Below are 18,535 nucleotides of genomic sequence, written 5' to 3'. Positions count from 1 at the left end.
GTCCAATTAACGAGAGCCATTGCTGACCTGGGGAGATGAAAGTGTTTTTTTTTTGCTGATTGTCTGTCCTCAGCCGGATTCAAGCAGATTTATTGACATGACTGATGAGTTACAGTGTTGCCAAAGCAGAAAGCACAAATATATTATTGGAAATCGACATACAGAAAACAGAGAACATCATTGGGAGTCGGGCTGGGACAGGAGATCACACACTGGGCTGCCAGTTCAGCTGAGTTCCCTCTCCCAGTAGGGGAGTGTGGCGGCTCTGTGGCTGGAAGGTTGCTGGTTCAAATCACGCAGCCCGGAGAGGAATCCTACTCCGTTGGGCCCCTGAGCAAGGCCCTTAACCCCAGCTGCTCCAGGGGCGCTGTATAAATGGCTGACCCTGCGCTCTGACCCCCAGCTTCTCTCCCTGTCTGTGTGTTTCATGGAGAGCAAGCTGGGGTCTGTGAAAAGACACATTCCTAATGCAAGAAATTGTATAGGGCCAATAAAGTGATCTTATCCCTTATCTAATAGGATTGGGAGTTGTACTGATTCTGACAGGTGTGGGAATTCTGGGATTAGAATTGTAGATTTGGGGAAGAATGTTTCTCTAATCCCAGAGGATCTGTCACAGTGCAGTAGGAAGTGCTCCTCTGTCTCTATTTCTCCTCGCTGGCAGTGGGAGCACAGCCTGTCCTCTCTGGGCAGCCAGGTCTGCCTCGGTCCAGTTTGTGGTCACATCGCATGAAAACGGCCCTCTGCTGTTCACGCGTGAGGGAGACAGAGGTGTGACCTCGCCTCGGGGGGGAGCAGCTCCCTGCGGGGGTGCAGGAACAATGTCTGAGCTGCGAGCCAGTCCAGGGAGGAGGCGGCGTGGACCGGAACTCCTCCCGTCTCCCGGCTCGCTTCCACAGCACGGGAGGGTCCCGGGACAGGACGGCGGCGCCTTTGATCCCGGGATGGCAGCGGATTAAAATAAAACCCGGGCTTCGCCAAAGAGGTGGGTCGAAGCGGTAAATTAAGGAACGACGGTGGCGCTTCACTGTTGAGGACGTGGGCTGACCTTGCCGGCTCCCTGGAGGACTTTGGATACTCGAATCCCTTCATCGGCTCCTCTGTTCAAGTCTAAAGTGACTCAGATCCATTATTTCTTTATGGCTTCAGGAAAAGACAGAATTAAATTGTACGTGTGTTTCAAGTCCAGTTCTCCCGCCTGCTGCTGTTCCGTTTACTAATTGTTTGAATTAAACGGTGGGGGATTTTTGTCTTTACTGCATTTTGAAAGGAAACATTGTCGCTTTTCTTTGCCTTTGTACGGACACTCTCATGAATACGTCTGCACGTGTTTACTCCTCAACAGCCCGATGAATAATTTATTCATGTGCCGTTTCAGCCCGTTTTGAAATTCGTTACCTGAAATGCTGGAAAGGCGGGTTGATATCTTTGGAAGGCGCTCAAGGGCGCGCTGCCTGAAGCTGTCGCAGAGCGCCCTCTGGCGTCCGCACCGCGCCGCAACAGCAGCCGACCGGTCCCGGAGCGCTGAGCTGTGCGCGCAGGTCGGCGCTTCATAAAAACACCCCCATTGTACGCAACCAAAATCATTTAATATAAAACCACCACGAAGACATAAAGTGCAACAACTTAAACCTCACAATTCCCGAAAACACAATAGCTAAAATAACGTCAGATACAAACGGTACGCCATTTACAAAGTTATGACATGCGTGCTTACGTTTTCGCGAACTTGCAACAAATTAAGTTCAATATGATGAAACGGACACAAGAAAAAAGGAATTTAGCTTTGCTTTTCTGTGCTGTTGGCGCTGTCCAGCCAGCTGGATTGAGAGAAATGACTCCGCAATGCACTTTGTTATAGTTCACGGTTACTCCCTGTTTACAGTCTACTGTCTACACTCACACAAGGCCAGTTTCCAAGACCGGGATCAGGCCCGGCCCGAGACTGACAGACGCGATTTAAGATGGTTCCCCCAAGATGAGCGCTAATCAGCAACAGCTCTGTCACCCTGCAGCTCCCAGCTGGCCGCCCACTGGAGCCCAGCAGGTGTGAGCCTGGCCAGTACCTGGAGGGGAGACTCCTGGGAAAGCTAAGAATGCTGCTGGAAGAGGTGTTAGTGGGGCCAGTAGGGGGCGCTCACCCTGCAGTCTGTGTGGGTCCTAATGCCCCAGTATAGTGACGGGGACACTGTACTGTAAAAAGGCACTATCCTTCAGAAAACTGAGGTCCTGACTCTCTGTGGTCATTAAAAATCCTGGAGTGTTTCTCAAAAAGAGTAGGGGTGTTACCCCTGTGTCCTGGCCAAATTTTCCCCTGGCCTTCACCCATCATGGCCTCCTAATAATCCCCATCTCTGAACTGGCTTCATCACTCTGCTCTCCTCCCCACTGAGAGCTGGTGTGTGGGGAGAGGACTGGTGCATCATCCAGGTGGGTGGTGGAGGGGATCCCCATTACCTGTGAAGAGCTCTGAGTGGAGTGTCCAGGAAAGCGCTATAGAAGAGTAAGCAATTAGTAGTAACCAGGCTGCACGAAATGGCTCACAGAGCCAGCAGAGTTTCGGCAAAGCGCCAATTAACCTTTCATTGACGGACGGGACCTGTGTGCCTCCAGCAGGGGTCAGGCCTGAGCTACAGGCAGCAGAGAGCACGCTGAAGGATTTAAGCCGCGACCCCAGCCCCCAGTGCCAGTCTCTTTAATAACTGGCGATTCCGAGGGGCACTCGGGGTGGACGAGGGGGGGCAGCAAAGCAGCCACACTAGCTGCTGCTGCAGAGCCCCTGCCAACAGGAAGTCGGTCTGCCAGTTCGTTCTCAGGTTAGAGCGTCCCCAGGCAGAACCCAACGAGCCAGAGCGGCCTCCCGTCGCTGCAGACCTCCGGACCTGCGCCGCGGGTTTGGGCTTCAGGCGTCGTGCGGAGGGCCGGCCCAGTTCAGGGGCCGCAGGTCCTGCAGGCCCGGCAGGTCCGCGTCGGGGCGGCCGCCCTGCAGGATGAGCTGGAGGAGCAGGGGGAAGGTGGTCAGGGCCTCCAGCACGGAGGGGTCCTCCTCCCCCTGGGGGGCCGCGGGGGGCGGGCGCAGGGCGGTCTCGGCCGGGGAGGTGTTGGCGTAGGGGTGCGGGGGTGGCCCCGCGGGGGGCCCCGGCCAGCCGGCGGACGGGGAGCCCCTGTACGTGTGGTTCATGACCATGGAGTAGTCCACGTAGCCCGGCTCGGCCTGCGGGCACGGCGCCGGGGCCTCGGGCAGCAGGGCCAGCTCCTCGGAGACGCCCGGGTCACCCCGCAGGGCCAGGACAGCCGCTGGCCGCCTGTCGCCCTCGCCCTGCAGCACGCAGAGGCCCTGGGGCTGACAGCAAGAGTCCCTGAAGTCCTGGTGGAGCGCAAGAGAGAGAGAGGGGGGTCACTGCTCCAGCCCTCAGTGTCCCTCCAAGCCCCAGAACCGCAGACACAGCAGCAGCCTGGCCCTAACCTAGATCAACAGCTCAGAGCAGCTCTCCAGCCCACTCAGCCCCCCTCTTACCTTCAGGAGCTTTTTTGGGGTCCAGGAGGCCAGACTGCTATTTGCAGGGTCAGGGACAACTGGCCAGAGCTGCTTCTTTATCCTGCTGGAGACACACAGAGCATCAGGCCAGGCTTGAAGATGCAGGAACCCCCAGATCACGGGCTCTGATCTGCTGCGCTCTGCTCTCTCCAAGCAAAGGTGATGCTGGGTTTGTGATGTCCCCATCACTACTGGGCAGACATGACTAATGGACGGATCTGAACGAATCTTAAATATTAATTAGCCATTGCCACATCACAACATCTAGGGGACAGAACCATCTTACGCCTGCCCATTCCACGTGTGTGTATACTGCATGTGAAGGAATATATACATAGACTGCCTGTGTCTAACAAGCAGCATCTCCGAGGCTGCACTGTGAGGAAGTAGCTCTGGGGGGTTCTCTGACAGACACGGGTGGACGAAGGCGGGTGCTGCTGGTTTCGGGGCGCAGTCTGGCTCTGTACTCACCTGTGGCGGAGGTGCAGGCAGGCCAGGAGCCCGAAGACACCGAGGAGGAGCAGAGCTACGCAGTACAGGCTGGTCGTCACCACAGGGCTCATCCCGTCCTCTGACACAGACAGACAGCGACAGGGAGTCAGAGCTGCGCTCTGTCCAGAGACCCCCCCTGCACTGCCCACCCCACTACTCTGATTGCTTTCTCAGGGAGCCAGACCTGCAGTGTTCGCCCACCCGACTTCATCCTCGTTTAATCGACAACGACAGGGCGCCTCCTGCTGCCGCCCGGACCCTGCTGGTAAGACGGCCCCTACCTCAGCCGAAGAGCAGGGCTGGCGGCACTCACCGCTCGACCCCGGCATCCTCACCCATCGCCACGGTGACCGCCTCCCCCGCCGCGCTCCCGGCGTCCGTGCTGGCCGTGACGTGGATGCGGTAGGTGCCGGCCAGGCCGCTCAGAGTGCAGCGGCGCTCCAGGCCCTGCACGGCCACGTCTGCAACACAGAGACACTCAGCACGGTCCTGCGTGGGGGACACACACGGGGACACACAGAGACACAGAGACACTCAGCACGGTCCTGCGCAGGGGACACACACGGGGACACACAGAGACACAGAGACACTCAGCACGGTCCTGCGCAGGGGACACACACGGGGACACACAGAGACACAGAGACACTCAGCACGGTCCTGCGCAGGGGACACACACGGGGACACACAGAGACACAGAGACACAGAGACACTCAGCACGGTCCTGCGCAGGGGACACACACGGGGACACACAGAGACACAGAGACACAGAGACACTCAGCACGGTCCTGCGCAGGGGACACACACGGGGACACACAGAGACACAGAGACACAGAGACACTCAGCACGGTCCTGCGCAGGGGACACACACGGGGACACACAGAGACACAGAGACACAGAGACACTCAGCACGATCCTGCACGGGGGACACACACGGGGACACACAGAGACACAGAGACACAGAGACACTCAGCACGGTCCTGCGCAGGGGACACACACGGGGACACACAGAGACACAGAGACACTCAGCACGGTCCTGCGCGGGCGGACAAACGGACACACGGAGACACACGGAGACACAGACGGACACGGACACACATGGAGACACGGACACACACGGAGACACGGAGACTGTCCGGGGGATGCACGGATGCAGGGACGCACACGGAGACACGGAGACTGTCCGGAGGACGCACACGGACGCACACACACGGGCAGCGGGGCAGCGGTACTCACGCTGGGTCCTGTTGTCCGCGCCGCAGTAGCACACGGTGTAGTTGCGGATGAATCCGTGCCGGAGGTGGATGGGAATGGGATCCCACTGCAGAGCCACGCCGCCAATCCAGGTGTCCGTGACGCGCAGCCGGGGGCCAGCAGAGGGCGCTGAGGGGCACACGCAGGAGAGGAGGGAGTGAAGGGGGAAGCCGAAGGAGGCGAGCAGCAGCAGGACGTGCACAGAGGAAGAGAGCAGGGCTGGACAGCAGGGCTGGACTCACCTCCCTGTCGGCTGTAGGCTGGCAAGGACAGCGCTGCCCCTCCCCGCCCCTGGCGCAGAGCCCGCACCGACACATTGTAGCGCACCCGCGGCTCCACGGCCTCTGCAAGCAGGGACACACAGCGCTCACACATCTGGACGCCCCGTCGCCTCTGTCTCAGACACAGCCCGCAGCCAGGGGACAGCTGGGCACCGAGCGTCCAGTGTGTCTCTGTCTCTGTCTCCAGCACCGACTGTCCACTGTGTCTCCGTCTCCAGCACCAACAGTCCAGTGGGCCTCTGTCTCCACCTCAGATTCAGTTTCTCTAAACCCTGCTCGTGTGCAAGAGCTTCTGGGTTTTTTTAGTTAAGATGTAGGTATCAGAGGTGATAGAGAGCTGCATTTTTTGTCAAAGACCGGACCAAAAATTGCCGAATAAGGGCAAGGAGCAGCAGGCCCTGAGGAAGGCACGCAGGTGGACTCACCTGTGATGACAGTCTCGGTGACATTGCCGGCCAGCCTGAGCCAGTGTGGCACACAGGGGGTCACTTCAGACAGTGGGCACCACTCCACAACGAAGCCGGTCACCGATTGGCTGAGTGGAGGTGTCCATCTTACACTCAGGCTGCTGTCATCCAATGGGGTAACAGTCAGAGCCATAGGGGGCGGGAGCACTGAGAGATCAACATGTTGTGTTGGGTTATTGATTACAGCACAGCTGATGAAAACATCGTTACAAATCCAGGCACATTTTGGTTTTGTTTTTCCTAAAGATGTGTTTTTCTTCTTAAAAAGGGTCAGTCTACCCACTCTCCAGGAGTGTCTGTGACTCTGAGATTCTCTCTCACTCTCCTGCCACAAGCAGGGCAGCTAGGCTCCACACAGGGTGTATCAATCCCAGCCAGGAGCAGAGAGCCGTCCGCTGCTCACCCAGTGGGGCCGCAGGAGCAGAGACCCCAGACCACTGGACTCCCAGTGGGGCCGCAGGAGCAGAGACCCCAGACCACTGCTCACCCAGTGGGGCCGCAGGAGCAGAGAGCTGACTGCCGCTCACCCAGTGGGGCCGCAGGAGCAGAGACCCCAGACCACTGGACTCCCAGTGGGGCCGCAGGAGCAGAGACCCCAGACCACTGCTCACCCAGTGGGGCCGCAGGAGCAAAGAGCCGACTGCCGCTCACCCAGTGGGGCCGCAGGAGCAGAGAGCCGATCGCTGCTCACCCAGTGGGGCCACAGGAGCAGAGACCCCAGACCACTGCTCACCCAGTGGGGCCGCAGGAGCAGAGACCCCAGACCACTGGACTCCCAGAGTGTCTGCTGTGCAGCGGAGCTAGTCTGGACATGGTGACGTCATCGCCCTCCCTGCACCTAGCAGGGACCTCAGCACCTGGGCTGGGGGAGGTCTCCTTTAGCTCACTGGGCTGCTTCCCTCGGGCGTTCCGCCGGAGACCCGGGTTCGCGCCCCACGACGGTCACACAAGCGCACACCAAGATCGCAGAGGCAGGGAACTGGTTTGCAAGACGTCAGACCCTTGTGAGCCGATCTGATACCCCAGCTGATCCAGGGATCGAGCGGTCCCCTACCCCTCTCTCCGGCGTCCGGGAGGGCGATCCGGGCTGGGGGGGAGTGGCCTGCGGCGTTGAAGGCGGAGAGCGAGCAGGAGCAGAGCGGCGCGGGCAGCACCAGGACACAGGAAGTGCGCTGAGGGGGCAGGACCCCGCACTCCTGCTGCTCCTGCTCCTGGGGGGCGCCCTCCCAGCAGCACGTCACATTGTACCCCAGGATCTTGCCGTTAGCCTGGCTCTGCAGCAGGGGCTGAGGAGGAGGAGGGCAAAGCAAGAAATAGAACAACATCAGTAACGTTTCCGCCACTTCAGCAGCCTTCCCAGGCTGGGGCTCATGGGGGCCGAGGGTGGGTGAATAGTGCTAGGGTTCGGGTTCGAGTCAAGGCGGTGATGTGGGTCAGGGTTAAATAGTTGCAGACAGTGTCTATCCTCTTCCTCACTGCTATAGCATCAGAAGCACAGAGAACACGGTCCTGCTGTAGAGGACGCTAACTACACTGCTAGCAGCTCTGTCACCCTGCAGCCCCTGCAGCCCAGCAGCTGTGAGCCTGGCCAGTACCTGGAGGGGAGACTCCTGGGAAAGCTGAGGCTGCTGCTGGAAGAGGTGTGAGTGGGTCCAGTAGGGGGCGCTCTCACCCTGCAGTCTGTGTGGGTCCTAATGCCCCAGTATAGCGATGGGGACACTACACTGTAAAAAGGCGCCGTCCTTCAGCTGAGACGTAAAACTGAGGTCCTGACTCTTTGTGGTCATTAAAAATCCCAGAGTGTTTCTCGAAAAGAGTAGGGGTGTTACCCCAGTGTCCTGGCCAAATTTCCCCCTGGCCTTTACCCATCATGGCCTCCTAATAATCCCCATCTCTGAACTGGCTTCATCACTCTGCTCTCCTCCCCACTGAGAGCTGGTGTGTGGGGAGAGGACTGGCGCATCATCCGGGTGGGGGTGGAGGGGATCCCCATTACCTGTGAAGAGCTCTGAGTAGAGTGTCCAGAAAAGTGCTTTAGAAGTGTAAGCAATTTTTTATTATTATTATTATTGTGACTGGCTCAGGTCGGGTGGACCAAAAGCTGTCAACCGTGTTCAAACCGCGACCCCACTGCCTGTGCTCCTGCGTCCTGCAGCTCTGATCTCAGAGGCGCTGCAGCGACTGGGGGGTGAAGCTCTCGTGCCCCGCTGAGGCTCGGGGTCCTGCCTGCCCTGGGCCGCTGCTGTACTGGGATCAGTCTACTGGCAGCCCGCCCAAGAAAAGCGACGCATTTCGTCCAAAGCCTGGGAATCCACTGCAGACAGCTGAGAGCCCCCCCCAACACACTCACACTCGCAGGACCCGACACACCCATCATCATATAACAATAACAACAACATCACTTTATTAACCCTTTACAATTTCTTGCATTAGGAATGATCTTTTCACAGACCCCAGCTTGCTCTCCATGAGACACACAGACAGGGAGAGAAGCTGGGGGTCAGAGCGCAGGGTCAGCCATTGTACAGCACCCCTGGAGCCGTTGGGGTTAAGGGCCTTGCTCAGGGGCCCAACGGAGTAGGATTCCTCTGCCGGCTGTGGGATTTGAACCGGCAACCTTCCAGCCACAGGCGCAGAACCTGAGCCTCAGAGCCACCGCTCCGCCCCCGTACACTCAGGCAGCTGTCGTGACCCCCCCTCTGAGGGTCGCCTGTGTCCAGGGCAGCGAGATCACACCCTTCACTGGCCTGTCATCAGCAGCTTGTCGCCTGATGTGCTCAGGAGCTCAGAGCTCGGCTGGGGGGCAGACCTGCCTCGTCCCTTCCGGAACAGGATTTTAAAAGCCCCTCCCAGTGGATCCGAAGATCCTGCGAGTGGCGTTGATCGAGAACGATATGAACAATCCGACCCCCCTGAAGCTCCTGCTCCATTCACCTGCTGAAGCAGTGTCTCTCTCCTGCCCCCCTGGTCTGGGGGACACCCAGGGGAGAGCTGTACCCCCGCGGACACCAGCAACTCACCTTCCACTGCAGGGTCACTCGGCGCCGGCCGTCTGCGCTCACGGCCCCCTCCCGTCTCCAGAGCTGAGGCCCGACCGCAGGGGCTGGACCGGACGGCGCCGGAGGAGAGGAGAGGAGAGTTAGTGCAGCGCACTCCCTGCTTCACCCTTCCTCCACACCGGGGGATCTGAGGAAGAGGATGGGTGTGCTCCCCCCCTGTCCTCACCAGCCTCCTCTGTCCGGGTCTCCAGCGCCGAGCTCCACTCGCTCCAGTGGCGGCTGTTGCCGTGGAAGCGGGTCCGCAGCTGGACGGAGTAGCGGGTGAAGGGGGAGAAGAGGCACAGGGTGGCGCTGCTGGACGTCTGCAGGCCCAGGTCCGCTTGCCGAGCCCGGCGCTGCGGGGCGGGCGACAGGTTCGGCTCGGTCAGGCGGGCGGAGAATCAAAACCGTCTGGATGTGCTTCACACGAATAGAGCTCTGTCCAGAAGACCCGACCCACTGCCGGTATTCCGGATCTGTACTGACCCGACCCACTGCCCAGTATTCCGGATCTGTACTGACCCATCCCATAGTCCGGTATTCCAGATGGACACTGACCCGACCTACTGCCCGGTATTCCGGATCTGTACTGACCCATCCCATAGTCCGGTATTCCAGATGGACACTGACCCGACCTACTGCCCGGTATTCCGGATCTGTACTGACCCATCCCATAGTCCGGTATTCCAGATGGACACTGACCCGACCCACTGCCCGGTATTCCGGATCTGTACTGACCCATCCCATAGTCCGGTATTCCAGATGGACACTGACCCGACCTACTGCCCGGTATTCCGGATCTGTACTGACCCATCCCATAGTCCGGTATTCCAGATGGACACTGACCCGACCCACTGCCCGGTATTCCGGATGTGTACTGACCCATCCAACTACCCGGTATTCCGGATGTGCACTGACCTGTCCCACTGCCCGGTATTCCGGATGTGCACTGACCTGTCCCACTGCCCGGTATTCCAGCTGCAGCTCCACCATGCCGTTGGAGACCTGCCTTGAAGTGACGGGAGGCAGCAGAGCCCAGTGCAGCCGGAGACAGCGAGCCTGTCCCGGGACAGCAGCGAGCCGGTGGAGGACCGGAGGGTACAGCTTCACTGCGGGACAGAGAGGGGGGGGGGGGCGGAGGGTGAGAGGGGGAGGGAGAGGGAGAGGGGGGCTGGACAGGCGTTTTCCCACCCGTACCTGACTCGTTCCACAGACAGAGGCGCGGGGAGGTAGCGCTGCCCCTGGCGTCCCGGGCCGTCACGGTCACTATGTAGTAGTTGTACATCTCGCCGCCGGACACTGTGCAGTGCCACTGACCCGCCAGAGGTGTGCACTGCTCCCTCAGCCCCTTCTCAAAGATGCTGTCGCACTGACCCCTCGCCCTGCAGGGGGCGATACACAGTGCTTGGTCCTCGGCATCATCATCACTCAAAGTTTTCTATCACTCGTTTCACCCAGCACTTCCTGAACCAAGACTCGGGCCAAAGTGTCTCCCTGGTGACAGGTGACCAAATGATCCACAGACCAGGTGTCCAGGTGGCCTGGTATCTAGGCAACCAAACACCGGGTGTCCAGGTGTCCTGGTATCTAGGAAACCAAACTCCGGGTGTCCAGGTGGCCTTGTATCTAGGCAACCAAACACTGGGTGACCGGTGTCTAGGCCACCAAACACCGGGTGACCAGGTGGCCTGGTATCTAGGCAACAAAACACCGGGTGACCAGGTGGCCTGGTATCGAGGTGGTCAATGATCAATGTCCACCTAATTGAGGGCCAAATCTCTTCTCCCACTAATTTACAGTGCAAACTGTGGGACATATGGAGATCAGGGTAGGTGGACAGATAGCGAAGATGCAAAGGAAGGGAGCACCAGCGGTCTTGACCACCTGATTACCATCAGCCGGATGTTGGCAGCCACACACAGAGCTTCCTCTGCAGCAGGCTGGCGTTCCGATCTCCCCAGGAAGGAATAAGAAAGCCAGACGGGGGCGAGCTGATGCTGAGTTTTCATATCTGATCGGGCTGTAATCAGATGTTCTCAGAGCAGGCGATGCGTGTGGTTCTCACGCACACAGCAGAGGCCTCCTCACCCCCTCGACTGGCACGTGCCGGCACGCACCCCCCCCCAGGCCAGAGACACCCCACTGCCAGGTCTGGCCCCGAGGGCCCCACGAGAACCGGACTCTGGCATCACACGTTAGTCTGATTGGAAGTGGTGGCGGAAATGTCCCCTTGTTTTCTTTCACGCAAAACAGTAACGCGTGTTGAAGTCCCAGCTCGAGGAGATCAGCGTCCAACAGCCGCCAGTCCGAAGCCAGGCCATGGGAAACTCAAGGAGATGATGCTAAAATCCCGCTGGATACAGTGCAGTATCTAGAGCACGTGCCACAAGCCTGGCTTGTGCAGAACTGGAGAGAAGCTGTGTTGTAACACCTGAGACACCTAGACCCTGTGCAGCCCTGCAGTGGATCCTGTTGAGAGACAAGGGAGAGGAGACAGGCAAGAGGGGCAGGTGCACTGCAGTATGGAAGACACTACAAGCAGGGGGCTGACTCACTCGTCAACGTTAAGTGTGTAGGTGGTGTTCAGGTGGGGCTCCTCTCCGGGCTCCCAGTAACACGTGATGTTGGCGCGGTGCATGAGCACGCAGTACTGCACCCGGGGCCAGGCAGGGGGCGCTGTAAAGTGGAAACACACAAGCAGGGCCACAGCCTTAAAACCCCCTCAATGTTCAGTAACAATAAAAAGGCATTGCTGGGGTTCAATCTCTGTGTCATAGAAGCAGATTCACTGGGGAGCTTCTGGAAACACTGGGATCGGTCAGGATGACCTCCTCTCGTATTGACCCATCAGTCAATAGATCCGTTTTTAGTTTCATGCAGCTCCTGTCGTGGTGAAAGAGAAGCGGACGCAGGTGGCGTTGAGTCGCATCCAGAGAGCTGAAGGTGCAGGGGATCTGCCAGTGTCGCACCCCGATGTCGAGTCTCCAGTGCAGCGCAGTGGGAGAGCGTTCAGCAGCAGCCAGACCGGGCCGGACCGGGTGGCACCGGGCCCGAAGGAGTTGGAGAAAGCAGAGGTGGGACGAGAGAGCGAAAGACAGACAGAAGAGCGAGAAAGAAGAGAGAGAGATGACGGGGGGGGAGGGAGAGAGAGAGGCGTGGTGCACGTTGATGGTTTTCTTCATGATGAGAGAGATAAGCCAGCGAGAGAGAAGGAAGTGAGAAGCCAGACCAGCAGAAAAGCGGCCCTGCAGCTCCACTCCCCCGCACTGCACGGCTGCTGGAGCGCTGATCTCGAGACATCACTCCCTGTGCAGGGTTTCCTCCAGGTGTTTCAGCACTTGATGACTTCATCACAGGACTTTCAGACTCTCTTGATTTGTAGCACAGATGAGACGAGGCCGCCAAGGTAATTGCACCCTGGATCCCATTCAGAACGTTTGTGCAAGATCTAATGGAATCAAACCTGCTTCTCCTGCTCTTAGCCCTAAACAAACCACCACCTCACTGGTGTGGAGGTCGTTCAGCCCATCTGGACACCACAACTGTGCGCAACGGCGTCAGCTCAGACTTACACAGGCCCGGATCCCCCGCTCTCACTGTGGAACAGAAAATAAAGCACCCGTGTACAATCCACACCACATTTCAAAGATTCGGAGCCGAGAGCTGGAAAAACCGACGCAACGGCGCAAACCACTCCTGTAACCACTTCAGAGGCAGCTCGTAGCACCCGGGTTGTTTTCCGTTCATCCTTCAGAGTGACAAGGTGAACAGAGGGCAGAAACATGCGGCGACAAGGCATGAAGAAAAAAACAACGACCTGTGGGTGTGTCAAAGCTCCATCAAGCGTCAATTATTACCGAAACCAAAGAGATCCAGTTCCCAGTCGGGAAGACAGACAGTTCGGACTAGGGATTGAGACCAGGACTAGGACAGACAAAGGAAAGTGCAGGGCCTGCCCAAACACCACAGAGACCCGGGTGAGAAGAGATACAGGAGTGTGAGTAGCCAAGTCACTGGGCCAGGTCCAAACCAGAGGGTTCTGCCTGGGATAGGTACTGGGAGACTGAGTGAACCAGTACGACCCCGTGCCGCCCCCGCAGCGGATCCTGTTAAGAGGATCCTCTGTGATCCCATGCATCACAGGGACCGTGCCAGCGCTGGCCTGCTCCTACAGAGGAGTCTGTGTTTAGGTGCCCTGGGGCTGTGGAGCTCCTCCGCCCACAGCCGTGAATTCGGGGCCACTGGCTACGGAGATCTGACGCCAGACGGAACGAGCCGAGAGCAGGGGTTACCTGGATCAGCGGCCACACAGGCCCAGGCCGTCAGCATCAGGACTCCCGGGATGCAGGAGGTCAGCCGTGGCATCGCAGGGGAACCACACTGGCACTCGTCCAGCGGGACAGGAGCACAGCGCCACAGAGTACGGAGATCCAGCTGTCTGAAGGCAGCAGCTCCGGGCGCCGAGGTGTGTTCTGTGTGCTGACAAGATTGCAGAGCAAGGCGGGCTGAATGGGCGGCGAAGCTTCTGGTGGTGCACCAACATGGCAAACAGTCTAATCTGCATCTTCATCTAATCTGCTGTTTTTCTCTCTTTCTGCAAGTTACCCAATCTCAGAGAGCCCGGCCCGTTTCCTGCCTGCGACAGCATGTGCCAGACAGCTCTGCCTGAAAAACAAGCCGGAGCCACATCAGAGAGCAGCAGGGAGGGGCTGCACAGCCACAGGCACCTGCGGAGTCCCCGTGTGAGCCCCCAGCTCCCGTCCACACATGTCCGCTCCCCGACTCCACATCCACACCCTGACACCTTGTCCACACCCTGGCTCTGCCCCGCAGAGAGCTGTGTGCTCAGGAGTCTGGGTCGCGACAGAGGGCTCGGCTCACCTGGGCTGCCCCAGGACCAGCGCCAGGCCCGGCCCTGGGTGCACGCCTGGCTCGAACCCGGCACTGCCCAGCCAAACCAAAGGGTGAAAGCAAGCATACAGTACAAGAGACTGTTCGACGATTGTACAGCATGTTATTGCCTCAAGACTTCCTTTCTCCTGTATTTCATCAAACGGGGGTTTAGTAAGTTCAACCTGTTGCCTCCGGATTGCAGTCGCTCTCCCAGGGACAGTGGCAGGAGCAGAGAGGAGCTGCTCAGAGCTCAGGAGGATTACAGCACGCCTGAGGTCACCCCTGGCACAGGGCCGGCCATCATGAGCTTCAGACACCCTGTGGGTCCACTGCTGTCGCGTGCAGATGTGCCTCCCGCAATCCAGACAAATTGATTTCTAGAACATGTTTTTATTAAATGTTCCTGTCTGCTCAGCCTCCCTAGCTACTGAGCACACTTGTTTCTTGCTTAATTACGTATTTGTTTCTACTCCTCCTCTCTGCGGTTTCAATTGCAGAAATGTAATTTGTAAGTTAACATTTGCTAGAATTTTGAAGCAATGGAGATCTTGTTTATCTTTATTTATTGTTATTCACGTTCCCGTTTTTTAATTAAAAAAAGGTAAAAATACATGTTATCGTTGTAAAATGTGTGCTTCTTGTTCTTGTTTGAAACTTCTGTGTTCTTCAAAGCTGGTTAATAAGTTTTCTAGTTCTATAATTATTTTATTTAGTTGTTCTAAATAGTAAAATCAGTTTGTGTTTCAGACCTGATAACAGTAGTTTAAGCGCAAATCATGATCGTGTGGGGCACCTTCCCAAGATCTTGCCGAGAGCCCCCAAAAGCTACTGCAGCGACACTGCCCCCAAGAATCAAAGACCGCTCGCGCGCGCCTGCATTCGGACTTCAGATTGCAAACAACAGATGTGTGTGTCTCTGTCCGCTCTCCGACTGGACCGCTCTCTGAATTCGCCGCCGGAGGTCAAGCGATACGACCGAGTTTTGTCTGTGCAACAGCTGCCCGAGCGAAAGCATCCTGTGTTCACAGCCTGCAGTGAGGTGATGGACACAGCTCGGCGCAGCAGCGTGCTGCACCGTGTTCTGCCACGCACACGGCCACGGTGACACGCAGACTGCACGCCCTCGTGTGCGTGTCGTCACGTGTCCGTGGGAGCCTGCTCCTTGTCCTCCCAGCCGTGCGCCTGACCGGGGCAGCTGGCTCCGCACACCCGTGACACCCGCTGCTCCCGCCGGGTCTCGGAACAGCTGCGGAGCGGGGCAGCCACGCCCGGGAGATTCGGCCCCGAGCGGAAAATGTCTCTCCCCGGCACGAACCCCTCGTGTCTTTTGTAATCGGGCGCTACATTTCCGCTGCATGAAAAAGCACTAACGGCCAGCGGTGAACTGAAGCAGCCGGCCTTGCCCGCAGAGCGCTCATCGTCGGAGGCGCGCCGCTGCCCGCGAGAGAAACCATCGTTCAAGCCTGCCTCGTCATGACGAGAAACAGTTCTCTCGTTACTACAAGACAGTAGTTTATCGCGTGCTTTATGGGATTATCACGCGATGGCACACCAACTATACAACTCCTACATCATCGTGAGCTGACTGCGATCTTGTTTAATGATACGCCTGACTGTCATTGTGCTTCTAATGACTAATGACATCAGCTTAAATCGCAACATTTCCTTCTGACTAAACCCCAGGACGCGTCACTGGCCCACTGTTCCCGCTGAGCGTCTAGGTGCTTCATCGCTCAGGTGATCGTGTGTAGCGCGTAATTACGCGATGATGTACCATCTCGCAGTAATGAGATAAAAGCTCATGCGAAGGCTGCAATGGGACAGTTTATTCCCCGCTGAAGAGAGAAGAAAGGAAACAATGTTTCGGCTGCGGAGCCTTCTTCCGGTGTGAGGGCTCGAAGAAGGCTCCACAGCCGAAACGTTGTGTTTTGTTTCTTCTCTTTTCAGCAGGGAAGGAGATAATGTACCATGAGATACACATGAAATCCGCCCTCGGTGGCAGCGAATCGGAGAGTCGGGGCTCAAAGTCCCGAGGCGGCGCAGGACAGCTGAGGCTCCCGGACCGCCCCCCGCCCAGCCCGCCCAGCCCGCCCGGGCTCCACTGGGCTGCCACCTTCCCAGATCACACCTTCGGAGTCTTTCTTTCAGTTTCAGTTCTTTCAGCAGCTGAGAGAAGCGCACTTGCTGTCTGCATTCGGATTATTAACTATATGGAACAAGTAAGAGGTTTATTCCATGCTGACAAAAAGAAGAAAGAAAACACAACGTTTCGGCCGTGGAGCCTTCTTCAGGTGTGGTGGCGCAGCTACCCACCTGAATTGTTAACTATATGTCGCCTAGTGCAGATGCACTGACTGACAAAGTTAGTTGTTCCCCATTCAATAAATCATCCTGGAAAGTATTGCTACTGTGCCTATTTTGAGTTCATTTCGAAGCCTCAGCGATGAATGATGAATTATCTTTCGGAAAGCTCCGCTTTGCAAGTGAGCGCTCGGGTCCGCGGCGCCATTGCGAGTGGGACACCTGCGGGCTCAGCTGTCTCCGCGGGACAGACCGAGCTTTTAGAAGCGCGGCTCCGTGACGTGGATGCGGGACAGAGTGAGACAAGCGCCCAGCGCGAGCTGGCCAGCTGCGCGTGACCCGGCTGGAGCCCCGGGATCACAGCGCGCGCTAACTGCACCGGATCATCACTTCTGATCACATCGAACAGCGCCTCCGAATGAGAACAGCAACAGGACATGAAACAAATCTACGAAATTTGGGGTCTTTACAGCTGTCAGTTTAAAATGTCTTCAATAATAATGTTTCTTTATTAGCCCTATACAATTTCTTGCATTAGGAATTCCCCATACCCGAGCTTGCTCTCCATGAGACACAGACAGGGAGAGAAGCTGGGGGTCAGAGTGCAGGGTCAGCCATTGTACAGCGCCCCTGGAGCAGTTGGGGTTAAGGGCCTTGCTCAGGGGCCCAACGGAGTAGGATTCCTCTGCCGGCTGCGGGATTTGAACCGGCAACCTTCCACAGGCGCAGATCCTGAGCCACAGAGCCACCGCTGTCTGTAAGAGGCCAGGGACGAGCAAAGCGGTTTAATTATTGCGATGTTTTATGATGGCAACAATTAAATCACATGCGCAGCGCTCAATCAGTTATCGCTTTAGAAATCACTGAGTCGGAATCTGTGTTCTGAGCTACACCGCATCTTTGCCAACGCAGTCCGCAAACCCACTTGAGCTTTTGCTGCAGTTTTAATATTTTATCTCTTGATCTTGCTTGTTCTCGCCTAGTAAAGGCAGCGTGCATTTGAAACGGTTTTCCCCCTTTTTTTAAAAAAAAAGAAAAATATTTCTCACCCCGTTCTGCTGTTTTCTCCAAATGTCCCCGACGCACACTTGCCACCACAGCGCGCGACGAGCTCGAGGGAGAAGGCGTGCTGTCACGAGCCGGGGAGCCTGCTCGTTCCCGGGTCTGCGCCTCCGACTCGGGCTGGGAGCCGCGATGCGGGTTATATACGCGCTCCGCAGCCAGATCGCTCCCTCACGCCGCCCACCGCCGGCGCTCCTGCAGCTCCGCTCGGAACGTCTACCCCCTGCATCTCGCGCCTCCTCCTCCTCCTCGTGGGGTGCGAGCGCGCCGTGGGGCTGGGGTGCTGAGCTGTTACCGGGGTCTCAGCTCGTTAGTTAGTTAGCTCGCTGGTTAACAAAAGGTTTCGACAAGTCACACGTCCATAAAAATGAGTCAAATAAGTAGCACCTCCCATAAAAGTTTGAAGTTCTTGTTTCAAATCTCTCTTGACTGAATTACTAGTCTAACCTTGATTTTTGGTACACCCCGCAGACAGCTGTACTGTCGGGGCTCCTGCGAGCTGGGGCCCGGCGCTCCGGAGGCTCCGGTAGGTCCCTCACACCCGCCGCGGAGACGGAACAGACGGGTCGAAACAGGGGCCGCTGAAGGCCGAGTACGACGGTTGACTAAAAATCTCAGTTTCGTTTTGGGTCCTGCGCTGCCCCGGCCCCTGTTTCAACCCAGCCCCCCGCCCCCTGAAGGACCCCCGGTCAATGTCCTCCTGGCGCGGGAGCTCGCTTGAATCCCGGGAAGCGCGCACACAGCGGGCCTGGTTAGTGTCTGCAGCTCCGGGGAACGCCTAGACCACCCCGTCTGAAGCTTCGGATTTTGTGTCTTACTCAGTGCGCAGTTAATATCCAGAACAACATCAGGAAAAAAAAATCAACCAACATTGTATGTGCAAAAGTCAATTTCTCAAGGTGTAACGCACATAGGATCTACATTTCTTTTGGCAGGACTGTGCAATATGTCCACTACCTCAGCTAAAATTTCGAAAGCGATTTAACGTACAAAAGAATTAATCTAAATAAATATTATTTATCAAATGCATCAGTCTGCATGTTTTTTTAAATGAAGACAGTAGCTGGAATGGTTTTCTCCGGCTTCTAAAAAAATAAAGTTAAACTAAAAATAATCTTTTTATTTTCCTATTGCGTTGACTTCTGGCAGTTTTGGTCTATTTACGGTGTTCATGGAGAATAGTGTGGTTTTGCACTTTTTTTGCACACTTCC

General features: G+C 57.1%; 1 protein-coding gene across 4 annotated transcripts; it reads right to left on the bottom strand.

The window, feature by feature from the left end:
• Window positions 1-1,567: 1,567 nt before the first annotated feature.
• LOC107079649 (granulocyte colony-stimulating factor receptor-like) lies at window positions 1,568-18,228 on the bottom strand. 4 transcript variants are annotated; one of them, XM_069186083.1, is made up of 15 exons: window positions 17,311-18,228; window positions 13,360-13,732; window positions 11,623-11,743; window positions 10,265-10,449; window positions 10,022-10,176; window positions 9,255-9,423; window positions 9,050-9,132; window positions 7,084-7,315; window positions 5,988-6,176; window positions 5,524-5,625; window positions 5,264-5,410; window positions 4,366-4,491; window positions 4,010-4,109; window positions 3,518-3,602; window positions 1,568-3,367 (listed from the first exon to the last, which is right to left on the bottom strand). In XM_069186083.1, exons 2-15 carry the CDS (start codon window positions 13,430-13,432, stop codon window positions 2,903-2,905), a joined length of 2,232 nt encoding a protein of 743 aa, XP_069042184.1. In that variant the 5' UTR covers window positions 13,433-13,732; window positions 17,311-18,228; the 3' UTR covers window positions 1,568-2,902. The 4 variants fall into 4 exon arrangements, with proteins under 4 accessions (XP_069042184.1, XP_069042186.1, XP_069042187.1 ...); XM_069186085.1 differs by having other exon boundaries at window positions 13,360-13,546; XM_069186086.1 differs by having other exon boundaries at window positions 3,518-3,599; window positions 17,311-18,224.
• Between the last annotated feature and the right edge of the window lie 307 nt (window positions 18,229-18,535).

Source organism: Lepisosteus oculatus, chromosome 29 (genome assembly GCF_040954835.1).
Source record: "Lepisosteus oculatus isolate fLepOcu1 chromosome 29, fLepOcu1.hap2, whole genome shotgun sequence".
NCBI classification, from domain to species: Eukaryota; Metazoa; Chordata; class Actinopteri; order Semionotiformes; family Lepisosteidae; genus Lepisosteus; species Lepisosteus oculatus.
This window is presented reverse-complemented; position numbering and strand designations above follow the sequence as displayed.